At 42.6% G+C, this 16,411-nt stretch overlaps 1 protein-coding gene across 10 annotated transcripts in view; it reads left to right on the plus strand.

The window, feature by feature from the left end:
* LOC109891495 (R3H domain-containing protein 2) overlaps nt 1–16,411 on the plus strand; it is a 74,395-nt gene that overhangs the window by 40,213 nt on the left and 17,771 nt on the right. For 4 of the 10 annotated variants that reach the window (XM_031824716.1, XM_031824713.1, XM_031824715.1 and 1 more), the window contains 13 exons: nt 6–256; nt 1,759–1,800; nt 3,453–3,660; nt 4,077–4,155; nt 4,613–4,672; nt 7,033–7,173; nt 7,362–7,470; nt 7,719–7,814; nt 8,227–8,276; nt 9,365–9,418; nt 15,135–15,370; nt 15,542–15,738; nt 15,936–16,013. In XM_031824716.1, the coding sequence (XP_031680576.1) occupies nt 47–256; nt 1,759–1,800; nt 3,453–3,660; nt 4,077–4,155; nt 4,613–4,672; nt 7,033–7,173; nt 7,362–7,470; nt 7,719–7,814; nt 8,227–8,276; nt 9,365–9,418; nt 15,135–15,370; nt 15,542–15,738; nt 15,936–16,013 (1,560 nt within the window). In that variant the 5' untranslated portion in view covers nt 6–46. The remainder of the gene's footprint in view (nt 1–5; nt 257–1,758; nt 1,801–3,452; nt 3,661–4,076; nt 4,156–4,612; nt 4,673–7,032; nt 7,174–7,361; nt 7,471–7,718; nt 7,815–8,226; nt 8,277–9,364; nt 9,419–15,134; nt 15,371–15,541; nt 15,739–15,935; nt 16,014–16,411) is intronic. The other 6 variants (XM_031824717.1, XM_031824718.1, XM_031824722.1 and 3 more) reach the window with 6 other exon arrangements.

Below are 16,411 nucleotides of genomic sequence, written 5' to 3' on the forward strand. Positions count from 1 at the left end.
TGAAGTAGTCTCTGGATCCTCCTACCCTCCACCCTCCACTGAGAAGATGTCTGTGAGCCTGGCTGGGGAGGATATCCAGACGGAGGGTAAGAGTGGAAGTAGTGGAGTGCTCCATGATGACTCCAGCAACAGAGGGAAGCTCTCCCCATCCCCTGAGCCCTGCCAGTGGAAAGAGGGCACTGGGACTGGAGGCACTGGGACTGGAGGCACTGGGGAGGGCATGGAGGCAGAGGAGAGTGCCACACAGGACTCGCAGGTAACTGACCTCCAGGCGACTTTGGATGTGTCCCAATAATCTCTCCTTTCTCCCGAAGTGTGAACTTGTTCACTTTTCTTCATAGGTTGGAAAAGGAAATGACTGGTATATGGAAACTCTAGTCCATGCCAACATTAATCCAATGCTTTTAAATGTGTGGGCTGTCGTGAACGGGTGCACACTTCTGGAGGAAAGAGAGATTATTGAGAAGCACCCTTTGCCTCCTCTGCACTGCACTCGAGTTCCAATTTCTGGAAAGGTTTTTAAGGAATACTACAGTCCAGAATTGAATGTCAGTGAATTTTGTGGCTATTTAGATTAGAACATTCAGCCATTTATATTGTGATGACAAAGTATATTTTTGCAGACATGGGTTTTTTCCTGCTCTGTTTGAACTGAATCTCCCATCATGCATTGCGTAGTTGCTTATGGCCATGATGCGTATGTGGTGCAAGCTTGTGAAAGGAGTGTAGTGGGAGTGGGTTGGCAGGAATGGATGTCGTTACAGTTGAGACAAATTGAACCCTTTGGAATGCCTGTCATTGAAACATTACAAACAAATTGCATGTTATCTTCATGCCTTGTTTGAATATTGAATTTGAAGCATAGGTGTCTATTTAGCTAGGTCGGTTCACTGTAGGTAGCTGCTACCTGCTCTGTCTGGCTTGCTGACTAGCTAGCTAGTGACTATGCTGTTACCAGACAAGCACTCCAAACTAGTTAACAGGTTAGACTGCATAACTACATATTATGGCATGTCAGTCAGTTTGCAAGAGTATCTAGCTAGTTGTGTCAGCTGCTTGCTTAATGCATGCAGCTGACTAGTACTGCTAGCAAATTGTTACACTTGGTCCAGTCAAAGGTAGCTTGACTGTAGCTAGCTAGTTTAGCTGTAGCTAGCTAGTTTGTTGAAACAGTAAAATATGTTGCTAGCCGTGCTTCTAGCTTCAAACACTATCTGCATCTTAATGGAGTAGAAATGTCAAGTGAACAGTACTTTATCAGCAACGTTATATTCCATCTTGTGCCAATCTAGTGGTTTCGCCTACCAGCTGTGCAGCGCGGGCTACACGGAGAAGCAGAACAATTGGTAGGTGGAAACCACTTGATTCACACAAAATGGAATAGAAGCTTGCAGATAAAGTTCGTCATTACACAATTTCATGTTTACAACATCTAAAGACCCGCAGCACTACACTGAGAACTTCGCCATTTCTAAAAGGATGTATTTGGGTGTTTATTTATTTATGTTTTTCCGGAGACCCCATACTGCAGAATGAACAATGGGGAAGTATATTGCGGGTGCGGTTCGTGTTTGGACCCTTCCATAACATGCCATTTACATTAATAGAGATTTGGTTCTAAAATAGTGAACCAATCCTTTTAACTTTTTTCTCACTAAAATACGGTTTTCACAAACGTTATTTAACGTTGTAAATCTTAAATTGTCATTTTGAGTGTAGCTAGTATTCTTAGTATTACCACGTTTTCTCCCCTTGCAGAGAAGGGCTCAGAACCACGGCCATGGGAGGAAAAGGGCCAGGGTAAGGACTGCATTATTCTGTCTGTTGCATTGTTGTTGGTTTAAGTTTGCATATCGTGATCCTAATCCAGGAACTTAAGTCCACCCGTTACGGCTAGTAGGACCCTTTCTATCATCTACAAAGTTCGCTCATGCTAGTTAGAAGGTTAGATAGACCAGGAGAAGTCGCAGAAGTGAGGTCCCCCAAACCATGAGCTCAGCTTACCGAGTGTATTTATGGAAGTCTGCTTTTGTGTGTGTACTCACAATTTCCTTGCCAATAGGATAGTACATGTTCTCTTCCCTTACATCTCATTTCTGTCTGTGCACACACCACACACGCACACACCACACACGCACACCCTCCATGCAGCTGGGTTAGGTCTTTGCATCAAACCGCTCTCTCTCTGTCTGTCCCTACATAATTTCTAGTGTAGGCTTCATCATGACATCATCTGCTCTCTCACTAGATTGAGACGATGGGAAGTGGGTTAGCCCTTCCACCAAATGAAATCCTTCCCAACGTTTGGATTATGAAGGCTATACATCTCAAAAGGATCACATGCATGTCTGCTGGTGCTGAGCGATTAGTGGGTAGTTCTTCAAAGTAGATCAGGCATACTGCTCAATACAAGCGATCTATCATTTAGATGTATTGTCGGGTAGACACGATTGCATTCGTGAAGTATTCAGACCCCATCACTTTTTCCACGTTTTATTACGTTAAGACTCTTTTAATTAAATGGATTAAATCATTTTTCCCCCCACCTCATCAATCCGCACAACCTCATAATGACAAAGCAAAAACAGGTTTTTAGAAAGCAATCAGGGGAGTAGTGCTTAGGTCAGGGAGGTGACCAAGAACCCAATGGTCACTTTGACAGAGCTCCAGAGTTCCTCTGTGGAGATGGGAGAACCTTCTAGAAGGACATCGATCTCTGCAGCACTCCACCAATCAGGCCTTTATGGTAGTGGCCAGTGGGAAGCCACTCCTCAGTAAAAGGCACATGACAGCCCGCTTGAGTTTGCCAAAAGGCACCTGAAGGACTCTGACCATGAGAAACAAGATTCTCTGAAAATCTATTTAATCCATTTTAGAATAAGGCTGTAATGTAACAAAGTGGAAAAAGTGAAGCGGTCTGAATTCTTTCCGAATGCACTGTACCTAAGAAACTGTCTATATCCCTCTCGTTCATGAAGCATTCTGTCACTCCTTTCCTCGTCTGTCTGCCGGCCCCACAGGCTTGCCCGGGCAAGAACCCATGAGAACAGGCTAGGTGCAATGGATTCCCGTCATTGTAGTAAAGTGCAGAAAACGTGGTGATTAACTATGAATATTGGCCTGTTGAAGACTACACCTTCCTGCAACGTCACAGTTTATGCCTGATATGATTTCTCCCCACAGAAACGGCGCATTGAGCTCACAAAAAAACACAAAAAGTAAATGGTTTTCATATAATTGAGCTGACGTAAATAAACTGACATTTCAGCTAATCGCTCAGCACTGCCGGCATGCAGCTTTTTTTCTCTCACATCAGTTAACTTTTACCTACTTTACACTACAACATTTAACATATGCTTAAAAATATTTACAGTGTGCAATGTTGTTTGGTCTATTTGTATCTAAGGACCAAAGTACTATAAGTTTCTCCTATCTGGTTGTGTGTATGATAGTCCAATGCCAAGCTGAAGCTGGTGAGGAGCCTGGCGGTGTGTGAGGAGTCATCAGGTCCGTTCTGTACTGACGGACCTCCAGACCAGGACGTCATCCAGCTGCACATCAGCTGCCCATCAGACAAGGAGGAGGAGAAGTCCTCTAAGGATGAGTACGAGAACGAGGAGAAGAACAAGGACAAGACTCCACGCAAGATGCTTTCACGAGGTAAGCTGCCTACCTGAGGGAAAAAATGGTTGTCCTTACAATGAATATCAGTTCAGGAGTTAGGGTTTTTAAATGTAGCGCTGAAGAGGAATATGCAGGGAGTGTTTTTATTATTATTAGTGAGAGTGTGTGTAAAAAAAGATCTTCCATTCGTGTGTTCAGAAACAACACACTGTGAGCCAAGCAACTCTGACCGTGTGCGTGCACACGAGCATAATGTATACGCTTGGGTGGTGTGTGTGTTTGTGCGTAGCAGAAAATAGTTGACATGGAAACAATCCTCTAAGTGCGTTTTGAAACAACACACCCTCTCTGACTCCTCTGACGCTTTGTGTGTGTGTAGATGCTCCTGATTGCATGCGGTTTGTAGATGGTGTGTGTGTGGTGTCATTCTTTTCTGTCTCTTTCCCCTTCAGACTCCAGCCAGGAGTACACAGACTCCACCGGCATCGACGTGCACGAGTTCCTGGTCAACACACTGAAAAACAACCCCAGGTAACACACATACACACACTTAAAAACAACCTGAGGCAGAGGAACCTTATCGATCTCCTATCACAGCCACATCACTAAATAGTATCTAGATGTAGTCTGTTGCCATATGAGCCTGCAGGTCCCCCTAGTAATGGAAATGGATTGAGAAATTCTGCTCTAAGGGCCGAATCGCAACAAGTTTTTTTCCACAAATCTATCATCAATGCATGACTGAAGTGAAAATCCAAGTTAGGTGCACAGATCTCAAGTTGGGTTCCGGCTGTAAGCGAATGCTGCTGCAGTTGTAATAATCCTGCGGTGGTCTGGACGCTACAGTAGCTGCCCAGCCTCAGTCAGGACGGCTTGCTGGAGTATTCACTGCGGTGAATGGAGCCTTTGCTCTTTGTATGAGTAGTTGCCACTCTCTCCATCTCGTTCTCTCTCTGTCTCCCTCACTCTCCCTCTTTCTCTCCAACAGGGATCGAATGATGCTGCTGAAACTAGAACAAGATATCCTGGAGTTCATTAATGACGACGAGTGAGACACATTTCCTATATATATATATATATATATATATATATATATATATATATATATATATATATATATATATATATATATATATATATATATATAGATATATATAGATATATATATATATAGATATATATATATATATATATATATATAGTACACTAAAGTAGTGCTTTAGATAGGGAACAGGATGCCATTTGGGATGCATACACATTCTCTACTACAAATTGACTCACTCTACTTACATTTTAGCTTTCTATGTCTCCCCGTCACAGTATTTTTAGATGGTATATTGTACTGTAGTTGGTATATCAGCCTGGAAATCTGTGTCCTCCTGTCGATTGGATGGTATACAGGGTTGGAAATTAACACCTGCCAAATGCTGGGAGATTTGGTCATTGCAGGGTAAGAATGTATATTTTACCAGCCACATTGGCAGCTGGTCACACAGACCATTTGGGAACATTGTTTATTTTTTTAAAATCTAAATGCCACATGTAGAAGAAGTTGGTCAAATTGACAAGGAAGGCTACTAAAACGTGACTTTGTCCTCGTGTTTCATGGCCAGTTATATTGTTTTATTCACACGCTAGGTGGTTGTTCAATGCCACTAGGAAGACGGATTTCTTTCATCAGAGACAAGCGAGTACCCAAGTTACCATGGTAACTGCTCGTCCCTTAAGGGGGCAGCTTTACATTTTTGGTCTTACCTAAGGTTTGAGCATGGATCACTCCTAAAAACTTTAGGTATTTCGTATCATTAAAACACTCAAATACTTTTGTTCTCCTAGATATATTTGTGTGCTGCTACATTTCTACTCAGGAGCACATCGTGAACTCCAGCGTGGTGCCCTGGGGCCGGATTCACAAAACCTTAAGAACAAATTTCTTAACGTCCATTTTTTCCCTAAACTATAGACAAAGTTGCTATTTCTCAATAAAGTTATTGGAAATGTTCTTAATTTTATATATTCTATATTTCTTCCTAAGAGTATACGCAAGAAATTGGATTTTTGAAAATAATGTTTTAGATTTCTTCTTGGAAATGTACTTAACTTTAGGGCAGCTAAACCCTTGTCTTGAGACGAATGGATGCTTTTGTAACCATGAAAATTTTCTTGCGTCACAGACACTTGGCTACCGGGTATTTAAATACAGCAAGAAAATAAATTAAACGCACATTATCTAGCTAGCTAGTAATTAACAATATTCTAGACGTGTTTAATAGCTTGCGCTATCTCGTCAATTTGCAAAGAAACACTTGGCTAACTCGGCTTACGACGTTAACATTAGCTATGTTGGCTATAAAGTTGTTACACGTTAGTTAACTTACTTACCGGTCCCGCAGTCCCTCTACCACCGTCTCCTATCATGGAAATCACCTTCTCCAGCTGCTCCACATTAATTGTCTCTCAGCTTCCTTCTTCTTAGCAGCCGACTTGATGTCGGACCACTTCTTTTTTACGGCCGTCACTGTCCCTTGCCATACCCCGGAATGCAGAGTCAGACTCGGCCAATCTCGCCCATCCTCTCTTTTTGGTCTCTGCAGTGACCACAGTTATCAAGTCTCCCCAACAGCAACCTTTTCCTGGCTGCCATTTCCTCCACCGTCACTTCAAGCTCTTGTTTGCTGAAGTTTTTATTGCGCTTTCCTTGATTATCCACTTTTGACATTGATATAGCTAATCTGATGCCTATAATGTGTGAAAAATAACAATCCTATCATTCCTGTCGCATAGGGTAATTTATTGGTTTCAAGCACGTCACGAATATCAATGCCACATAAGATATTTACGAAGTTCCTAAGAAAATTGAGGAATTGCATTTCATCTTATGAACTTCTTTTTTTTCTTCTTTAAAATACTTCATATGTTTGTTCTGAAAAATAGTTCTGTGAATCCGGACCCTGAACTTTTGTGCACTTTGTTTATTGTTGTTATTCAGTTGTAGAACTAAATGATTGTAGAACTAAATGATCTAAACAATTTATTTGTACACCATTTACTTCTTACTAGTAATACATTTATTGTTTTAGAAAAACAGAAAGCACGGCCATCTGGATTTTATATATATTCTTTACCTGCCAAAATAGGCCTATTTTGGCAGGTAAAGAATCTTGAATGGCTGGTGGACCAAAACGTTTATTTACCACACAGATGGTGTCTTTACTCTCATCTCGAGTTTATTTAGTCTTTTTTACCATTTTATCTAAGAAAGATGTGTAGAGACACTGTACTTCCACAAGGGTATCATTACTTGACTGATAGTTTGGTGTCCATCACAGATATCCTATTAAATTAGTTATAATATGTAGTTAATATAATATGTAGTTCTATGGTGTCATCTTCTCCTTTCCCATCCAGTAACCAGTACAAGAAGTTCCCCCAGATGACATCGTACCACCGCATGCTGCTACACCGTGTAGCTGCCTACTTTGGCATGGACCACAACGTAGACCAGACTGGCAAGGCCGTCATCATCAACAAGACTGGCAACACACGCATGTAAGTGGGAGAATGGTATAAGTTAGAAGACAATGAGTGGAACTTAAATGGCAATGAAAAGGACAATTAGTAGAACATAGAAGGATATTAATAGAAGTTAGAGGGCAATTAGTAGAACTTTGTAAGACAAAGAAACAAATAGCTTCCATTGTCCGACCAAGAGTTCCTGAATATGTTTTCTTCTTCAGCCCAGATCAAAGGTTCTCTGAGCACATCAAGGATGAAAGGAATTTGGACTTCCAGAAGAAGTTTATCCTCAAGAGAGACGATGTTAGTATGGACAAGGATGATAATCAGGTGATGATAGACACTTTAAAAGTATTTCTTGCTCTCTTTAGCTTTCTACAACACGAGATATGAGAAGGCTGAATATCATATATCCCATTGACTTTAGTATTGATAACAAATTGTTGAATAATAAATTGCATGTTTTACCTCACACTTACTGTATTTTTGTGAAGATGCTCTGAAGAGTATTCAGTGAATACCACTTCTGTCCAATGAGGTTGCTGATCCCGCCCCTCTTTCCTCTTGTCCAATCGCAGATCCGTGTGCCGCTGCAGGATGGGCGGCGCAGCAAGTCAATAGAAGAGAGGGAGGAGGAGTATCAGAGGGTACGAGACCGGATCTTCGCCCGAGAAGTAAGTGGCGGGGCACACTCAACAGTGGAGATGGGCAGTTGGACTAACTTGTTAACTTGTCCCCCACTGTCTGTTCCACTAACCATTCCTCCCATTGTATAAACTAACAGCTAATTGTATTAACTTATGGGTGGAGAGAGAACGGCTTACTTCATACAGTAGAGTCTATTCAGGTGGAATAGAATTAAGACGGCAGAGTAATAAGTGAAGTTAATATTTTTGGAGGTCGTGAGTGAACTTTAGGTAACCTTAGCTTATACAGTACTTGACAGAATTGACATGAGTCAGTTTTCACTGTCCAGGCAGTTACTGTAAATGAGAATATGTTCTCAATAAACTACCCGGTCCAATTATTGCTAATAAATACATATAGTTTTGGGATCGACTAGCTGTAGCTATTCGTAATGTACAGGTGTCTCTTCCTTTTCAGTCCTCTCAAAATGGATACATCAACGACAACAGGTAAGCTCACAGTAACAGTACAGTATGCATCACAATGGACAGCTTCATGTGTGCACTTGTAAAGGGAGTATGGAGTTAGTTTACTCCCCTAGGTGGGTAGGAGAAGTAGTCAGGGGGTGGCCTGGTCACATCAGGGCTCCTAACCCTGTTCCAACCCCCCTGGCACCATCAAACTATGCCACCAAGTTACATTTAGGTGTATTTCAAGACATCAAAGTTCACATGCAATAATGCTGGCAATATAATCATGCTGGCAGTACGTTGAAGTTTCACGGACCAGGGTTCGGTTTTGCTGAGTTGGAATTAATGATGTGTATAAACCCTGGATTGCTGATGCTATGTATTGGCCATTGAGAGGCTTTGAAGCAACCAGTCAGCCATATTGGCACTCCCCAGTAGGTAGCAGTCCTCCACAGGAACGAAAGGAATTTTATAGTATTTCAATTAAATGTTACAAGACAAAATTAAAGGTGTTTTAGATATTTTGTTGTAGTGGGGACAGTAACATTAGTGATCTCTAAAAATGATACTTTAATGACATTTTTTTAAATATATTATAATTATAATATTTTATAATATAATTTAATAGTCTGAATTAAGGTGTCTGTAATAGAATAAATGTGGCAAAAATGAATTTAGACATTAATAAATGCATTTCTATAACTTACTAAATATTTTTTACAACGGTGGAGTAGTTCCAAGATGGGAGCCATGGTAGCTTCAACACAGCGCTCCCTATCAGTCATCTAGTGTAATTCATTGGTTGGAATGTGGGGTGAATTGATACTCATGTGTAGCTGAGAATAGTTTTCCAAATATATTCCAAACAAATAAGTACAGCTTTCAACCCCTCTCCCTTTCTGATAGAGATGAACGATTAACAGATGTACTGAGAGAAGGAAAGAACTATGATAACTTTGTTCCTTGTTTTGAGCTGTCTACATTTTTGCTCTGTGTGCATTATTTCTCTGTTCTGGGGGTTAGATACAGTGCAGCACTGTTACCTACCTACCTACCTGGCCCCGTCTCCTATACCCACCCACTAACACCCGGCCTTGCCTTTCTCTCCTTCCACTATCACCCAACAGACTTTCCACTGAAGGCTACTCCTCTAGCTCTCAAAAGAGGAGACAGATCTTTAGGTACTGACACAACCTGGTGATGTGTGACTAGTAGCCTGTGATTGTGTTGCCATGCCCATCTACCCTCTATCTAGTGGTGATTTTATGACTGACTGGGTGTGTCCGGAATGGCACCTTATTCCCTACATATAGTGCACTTCTTTTTGACCAGAGACCTATGGGCTTTGGTCAAAAGTAGGGGACAATAAAGGGCATAGGGTGCCATTTCGGACGCAGCCACTAGGTGTTCTTGCTTGGCGTGGGGTTGGCACTGTGAGGTCCACTGCATGGCTGCTTTGTGGTTGGTTTTTCTGGGAGTGGGTACTACTTATCTACCTGTCATCACCACTACTACATCTTTTATAGTACTGTACTACTGCATTGCATCCCCCTATTTTTTGTTGTTGTTGATTTGGTGGTTGTTAATCTGGTTTGGTTTTGTAACCCCTTCATCTTTGCTCTACTACTTGCACAGCAGTTGTCTCTACTATTACTGTCTGTGCTATCCTAAGGAGAGATCTCTTTGTGTTTGGTTGTGATCTGCAGCAGTGAAACAATCATACTGAAACGTCTTTAGCCGACTTAGCTCAGTAATGTTGAAAAAGGGATTTGAGGTAGGTTGTAATTAGTTCCATAGACATTTGTGAAAGGAAGTTTGACTCTTTTTACTGACTCAGATCTTTTCACGTCGTTCAGTCAAAAAGAATGACTCTTCAACTCATTTTGTTAATTTGATTCAGTAATGCCCAGAGCTCGCATGACCCCTACCGGCGAAAGACGAACTAAAAACTCTGAAACTCTACAAGCCTTTCACTATAGCAGGCTTATTGGAGCTGTTGTTTGTGACTGAGACACAAAAGTGTGCTTTAAACAATGTACTGTACAAATACGATTGTTTCTTAAACGAGGTCTAGTTGTGGCCACAACCGGCCTAGATTGTAAACAACTTTTGGCGGAATGACTTGACTGCCGTGAACAGCAGGTGTTCTTAATGTTTGGTATTCTCAGTGTAGTTATGGTCTGATTTTCCCGAGGGAGGGCCTTGTATGCGTTTCTGTGTGTGGCGTTAGGGTGATGTTTTCCTGCATTAAAATCACCGACTCTGGATGTGCATTTTCTTGTTTGCCTATGGCCCTATACAGCTCGTTGAGTGCGGTCTTAGTGCCAGCATTGATTTGTGGTGGTATCTGAACAGCTACAGTATAAACATGTATATTAACTCTCTTGGTAAATAGTATGGTCTGCAGCTTATCATGAGGTATTAAAAAAAAAAAAATTCAGTCTTCCTTAACATTAGAGATCCTGCACTAGCTGTTGTTAACAAAGGGGCACACCCCTCCCTTCGTCTTACCCGAGTCTACCATCTGGTCTTGATGCATAGAAAAACCAGCAAGATGTATACTGAACAAAAATATAAACGGAACATTCATTGATTTTACTGAGGTACAATTCATATGAGGGAATCAGTCATTTGAAATAAATAAATAATGCCCTAATCTATGAATTTCACATTACTTGGAACACAGATATGCATCTGTTGGTCACAGATATAGATACCGGTTGGGTGTACGGCCAAATTGATGAATTAACATTCAATTATCTGGCAACAGCTCTGGTGGACATTCCTGCAGTCAGCATGCCAATTGCACGCTCCTGTGGCATTGTGTTGTGACAAAACTGCACATTTTAATGGCCTTTTATTGTCCCCAGCACAAGGTGCACCTGTGTAATGATCCCGCTGTTTAATCAGCTTCTTGATATGCCACGTCTGTCAGGTGGATGGATTATCTTGGCAAAGGAGAAACAGGGATGTTAACAAATTTGTGCACAAAATTTGAGAGTTACGCTTTTTGTGCATATGGATCATTTCTGGGATCTTTTATTTCAGCTCATGAAACATGGGACCAACACTTTACATGTTGCGTTTATATTTTTGCTCAATGTAAATGATCCATGGCCTCGTTCAGCCATGAGATAGGATAGTCTAGAATGGAGCTCATCCCGTTTTTCTCCAGTGACTGCATGCTTGCCAATTGAACAGAGGGCAACGGCGGTCTACTTTGTCAGCCGGTAATTGTCAAGCAAATTACTGCCGGTCTCACGATAATTTACCTTTTAACATACACGTTTAGCATCTAATGGCTTCCACGCGTAACCTACAAGCCACTGATGCAAACGTTTTGTAACATCTACATTTTAAAAAGTCAAAAAAATCTGTTTAATATAGCCTATACCTTCACAATAAATGTATTATTTATTTTAGACAGGTCTAAAGAAACACGATATGAAGAAAATGTAGTCTATTTCAGAAGAACAGAATAGCATACTCTGAGTCTTTGTTAGGTCCTGATCTGGCTGTGCCATATGGATGTGGGCTGCGCTCATATTTTATAGTATGAAGAATACAATTGAACAAAGCTTAATAAAAAATAAAGGATATTTTCTCCAAACATTTGAGGGCTTCTGTGTTGAGCGGTTAACAAAGAAATAGGACCTCCTATATGATTAATTTAGAGTTATTAATGTAACTTTAGTTGTGATACAAACGTTGGGCTATATGTTTAGATTTTTTTTAATACATTCTCAGGCTGCATTATGTGACTAATGATGATTTGAAAAAAGTTGTATGAAAGGCTTGAGCCCTGCTTGGTTTTTGTGCAGGCTGTACACACTTCATCAGTCTCTCATTTACAATTTCACAAGCACTTAATAATGCCTAAAATTTTCCAGCGGCATCCCCTTTATGTGGCCGTAAATGCCCCCTAAAAGAATCCATACCTTTGGTGGCCATTGTGCCCTTGGGCTGAATATAACTTTAATTCCCTTCTTTCTTCGTGCTCCGACATACCTCTCACTCACATGGCTGTCCGTCATGTGATCGGATCTTTCTCACAGGCTGCAAGTGAAGACGAGACACATTGGGGACGCAACTGCGCACATCCTTATCCAATTCCGAGGTGCCCATTGATGATATTGGAAGAACTGTCCACATACTTTTCGTCAGCCAACAAGAGGAGTAGGCCTAACGAACATCAAAAGCACTAGCCTATGTCAATCCACTATCCCCCATAATACAAAATTTGACCTATTCTGTGCGAGAAATAAATATTCCAAACATAGTCTGGGACAGTTGTGGGATGTGATAGATTAATACAACCACAGTTTTATCTCTTCATTCATAGACTCAATTATGGACCGTTGTGGCTGCTTGGTCGTTATGTATTATTGCCTCTACCCTCTTGCCCTTTGCTGTTGTCTGTGCCCGATAATGTTTGTACCATGTTTTGTGCTGTTGCCATGTTGTGTTGCTACCATGCTGTGTTGTCGTAGGTCTCTCCTTGTGTAGTGTTGTGGTCTCTCGTCGTGATGTGTGTTTTTGTCCTATATTTTTATTTATTTTATTCTTGATTTAATCTGGGCTTTACATACACAAAATAGAATGTGTCTAATTTGTTTTAATTTAGAATGGACCATTAACATGCAGCTGTATCAATAAGGGGTAGAAGGGGGGGGGGGGGGGGGGGGGGGACGTGTCATCTATGCACTTAAATAACAAATGGAGGACGCTTTTCCCGTGGTCCATTTTATGCCAGCCAAGTAGGCAATACTGTTGTAAAGACGAGCAATGTGCTTAATACTAGGAAAGTTGATTAAATATAGTAGGCCTAGCCTATAGATAGCTGATGGGATCCTCTTTCTAATAGAGGCCATCAGTTTTCTCACGTAATTTCATAGTCTATAGAAATGTTGTGCAACATGGGCTCTCATGAAGTGTTTGATTAGATTTTTGCCTACATTTGCATTGACGTCAGAGTGATTAGAGGGACAATAGTGCTGAGTACCAGGCATTTAGTTTACTAATTACCATCAGCAGTTTCAGAGCTTGGAGAAGGCTAATTACTGTGACTAAACGTCATGTGGAATTAGACTTCATTCATGACTCGTGACCGCCGGTGTGGCGGTAATGCGGTCACCGTAACAGCCCTGGTCCAGAGTAAGCAGAACATCCAGAGCTGCAGACTCATTGAAGTAGATATTTTCATCCCAAATCAAGGTTGGTGATCGCTGTTCCGATGTCCAGAAGCTGTTTTAGGTTATAGGAAATTATGGCAGAGACAAAGTTCAAATCCGCTTTAGGATACCTCAGTCATTTCTCAGAATATCTGGCACAGACGAGTTTAACAGACTTGGCCGTTTTGCCTGTCTGTGATTTCTTGTGGTGGTATAGCTTGTTATTGTTCTGTGGATATTCCCCTCCAATAGGGTACCACAGTATGTGCAGTCATCGCACCCCACTGTATTTCAGTTGAGTTGAATTTTCTATTGTTAGTCAAAAATCCAAGCATTTGTTGTCAGTTTTCGGTGATGAGTCTGAATACTCAAACACTGTCATCACGTTACTGTCCCGAACTTGCATTTGTCAAATTTGATTGAGATGCAATAAAATCCATATTAGATTAAGATATAAGTAAGCCGTAGGACGTAAACATAGCGACAGTGAGCCGATGTTGGGGTAGGACAGTAGGTTATGACAAGTTGATAGCGTCCTGGTCGTTTCTGGATGCATTCTAATAATGCCAAGTGTGATGGATCATCTTGGCAGCAGCCCTCATCCAGGGTGACAGCACCTTATGAATATTGCAACGAGACGGTGTGTTTCTATCATAGACATTAAGACCCGGTAGATGGTGATAGCGCTGACATATTCCTATGGGGAAACTCCCGACGGCGCATGAAGGTGGAAGAATTTGAAGCGCACCATATTGATGAGTGGGGCTGAATGGCACCAGGAAAAGCACTAAGGATCACGCCGAACAGGTGATGGAGGCCAAAACTAGCAAAGGATCATTGTCGATGTAGTAGTTTTCATCCTGGTCTGAGAGAGATCCTTGATGTCTATGGCATGGGGGCGTGAGCCTCCTCGTAGCTTGCCGGCCCGCGATTGGTCGGTGTCAGCACGTGGAACTTTGTGACGACGAATGTAGTAGTCACAATGGATCGCTATTTAATTAAAATAGGCATCGCTAGGTTGCTACACAGTAGCTGACCAGCAGCGCTTGTGACTTCATGCTTCAGACCGCACCCAGGGGGGGCCTGGTTTCTATATATATATATATGTGTGTGTGTGTGTGTGTGTCTATGCGCAGGCGTGTTTTGTCCATTGGCCTTATTGTATTTGTAGTGGTGTGTCAGGTGTGAGTTATCACACCCTCATTCTGCTGTCCTCATGTCTTCTTCTCGTCCTTTGTTCTTTCACCTTGGTGTTGATTGGATAAAGCATCAGTCACCTGCATGTGGTTCTCTGTGCTGGTTGGGGGAGGGTGCACTACAGTGTGGCGGTAACTGTGTGGTTTGTTGCCTGAATTTTGGTTTCACCAGCCAGTCGACGTCTTTATTGCATTTGCATTTTGGTTTGTTGAATGCTGTGCGGTTTACTGATGTCAGTCAACGTTGTGAACAGAGAGTGCCCCATGGTGGCGGTGGGTTATAGCGTTCTCACGCCCTGTCAACGTGCATGCTCTTAACCTGTTGCTGATCACCCTGTGCCTCTGTACCCCGTTTCTCTCCTTCCCTCTTTCTCGCCACCTCTCTGTTCCTCTCTCTTTCATCTACCCTACCCCCTCCATCTCTCTCCCTCATCTTCCCCTTTCTCCCTCTGTCCTTCTCTACGCTGCCCCTTTCACTCTTTCTCTTCCCCTTCCCCTTCACTTCCCTCTCTCCTCTCTCCCCTTTCTAGGGGTAACCGTGAGAGCTCCAGCCGTGCTTCCAGCAGCCGCCAGAGCAGTACGGACAGTGAAATGAAGTGCCTGGAGCCAAGGCCCTGGAGCAGTACAGACTCAGACAGCTCCAATAGGACCCTGCGGCCCCCGGTCACAAAGGCATCCAGCTTCTCTGGCATCTCCATTCTGACCAGAGGAGATAGTCTGGGCAGCAACAAGAGCTCACAGGGTTCCTGCAGGGGCTCACGCACTGGTGCGTATTTTACGCTGCGCGCGCACACACACATTTCCATACTGAACAGAGAAGACAGTCTGAGGAGTATCGACAGCTCACAAGTTGTAGAGGAAAGAAATGCTGAAGAGTGCGGAAATGTTGAGGAAGCAGACAGTGCGGTTTCTGTGTTTTGACTTTCATCTCCTGCAGGTCTGCCCCTGGTGAGTCCAGATGGTTGTCCTCAGCCCCCGGCCCCCCAGCCTGGCCCCTGCCCTGGGGGTCGCAGCCTGCTGCCCTGCCCCTCCCAACAGGTCCAGACCCAGCCTCCCCAGACCGCCCTGCTGCCCACCCCACTGCAACACCCCTTGGGCAACCACAACCATAATCACAACCACATGATGTCTCAGGTGAGGGAGAAGCTCATGGCATGAACTTAATTTACATTTTTGTAGAAAAATGTAACTGGAAATTAGTATATTCTTGCATTTTTTCATCTTCTTTTGCCCAATAACTGCCCTCTGTGTCCTTACCTGAACTCTGTCTGCGTCTCCGCCTCTCCTTCTCCCTCCATCTCTCCCTCTGTTCGCCGGTGGGGTCTCTGCAGCCAGCTCAGCCTGTGTCCTACTCCTCATCCTCCTGTCCCCAGGTTCTGCTGCCTGTCTCTCCTCCCCAGCAGTACATGGTACTACTACCATCCTGTCTCACCACATGCACTAACAGATACACAATGAACACAGGCTGTTTGTAAGGCCGTTGGTGTAAATGGGGAATTATCATGTTACCATGTCATTCGTCTAATGAATAATAGTGATTTGTTTGTGAGACTGATAGAGAGAAAGGCATGGTATGGAAGGCTCAGTAGCAGTGGAGTGTACTGTAGCTATTATACACTTATTGTCTAGTTTATTACAGCACCCCATTCACAAATGGATGAGTGACATGGCTTGTCACATAAAGCAGGCACAATGCATCGAGGCATTAGAATGGGCAAAACGAGTGACCTAAGAGATTTTGAGCGTGGTATGATTGTTGGTGTCAGGCACGCCGGATCCAGCATCTCAGAAACGTCCTCCTTCCTGG

This window comes from Oncorhynchus kisutch, linkage group LG5, assembly GCF_002021735.2.
Source record: "Oncorhynchus kisutch isolate 150728-3 linkage group LG5, Okis_V2, whole genome shotgun sequence".
Classification (NCBI taxonomy): Eukaryota; Metazoa; Chordata; class Actinopteri; order Salmoniformes; family Salmonidae; genus Oncorhynchus; species Oncorhynchus kisutch.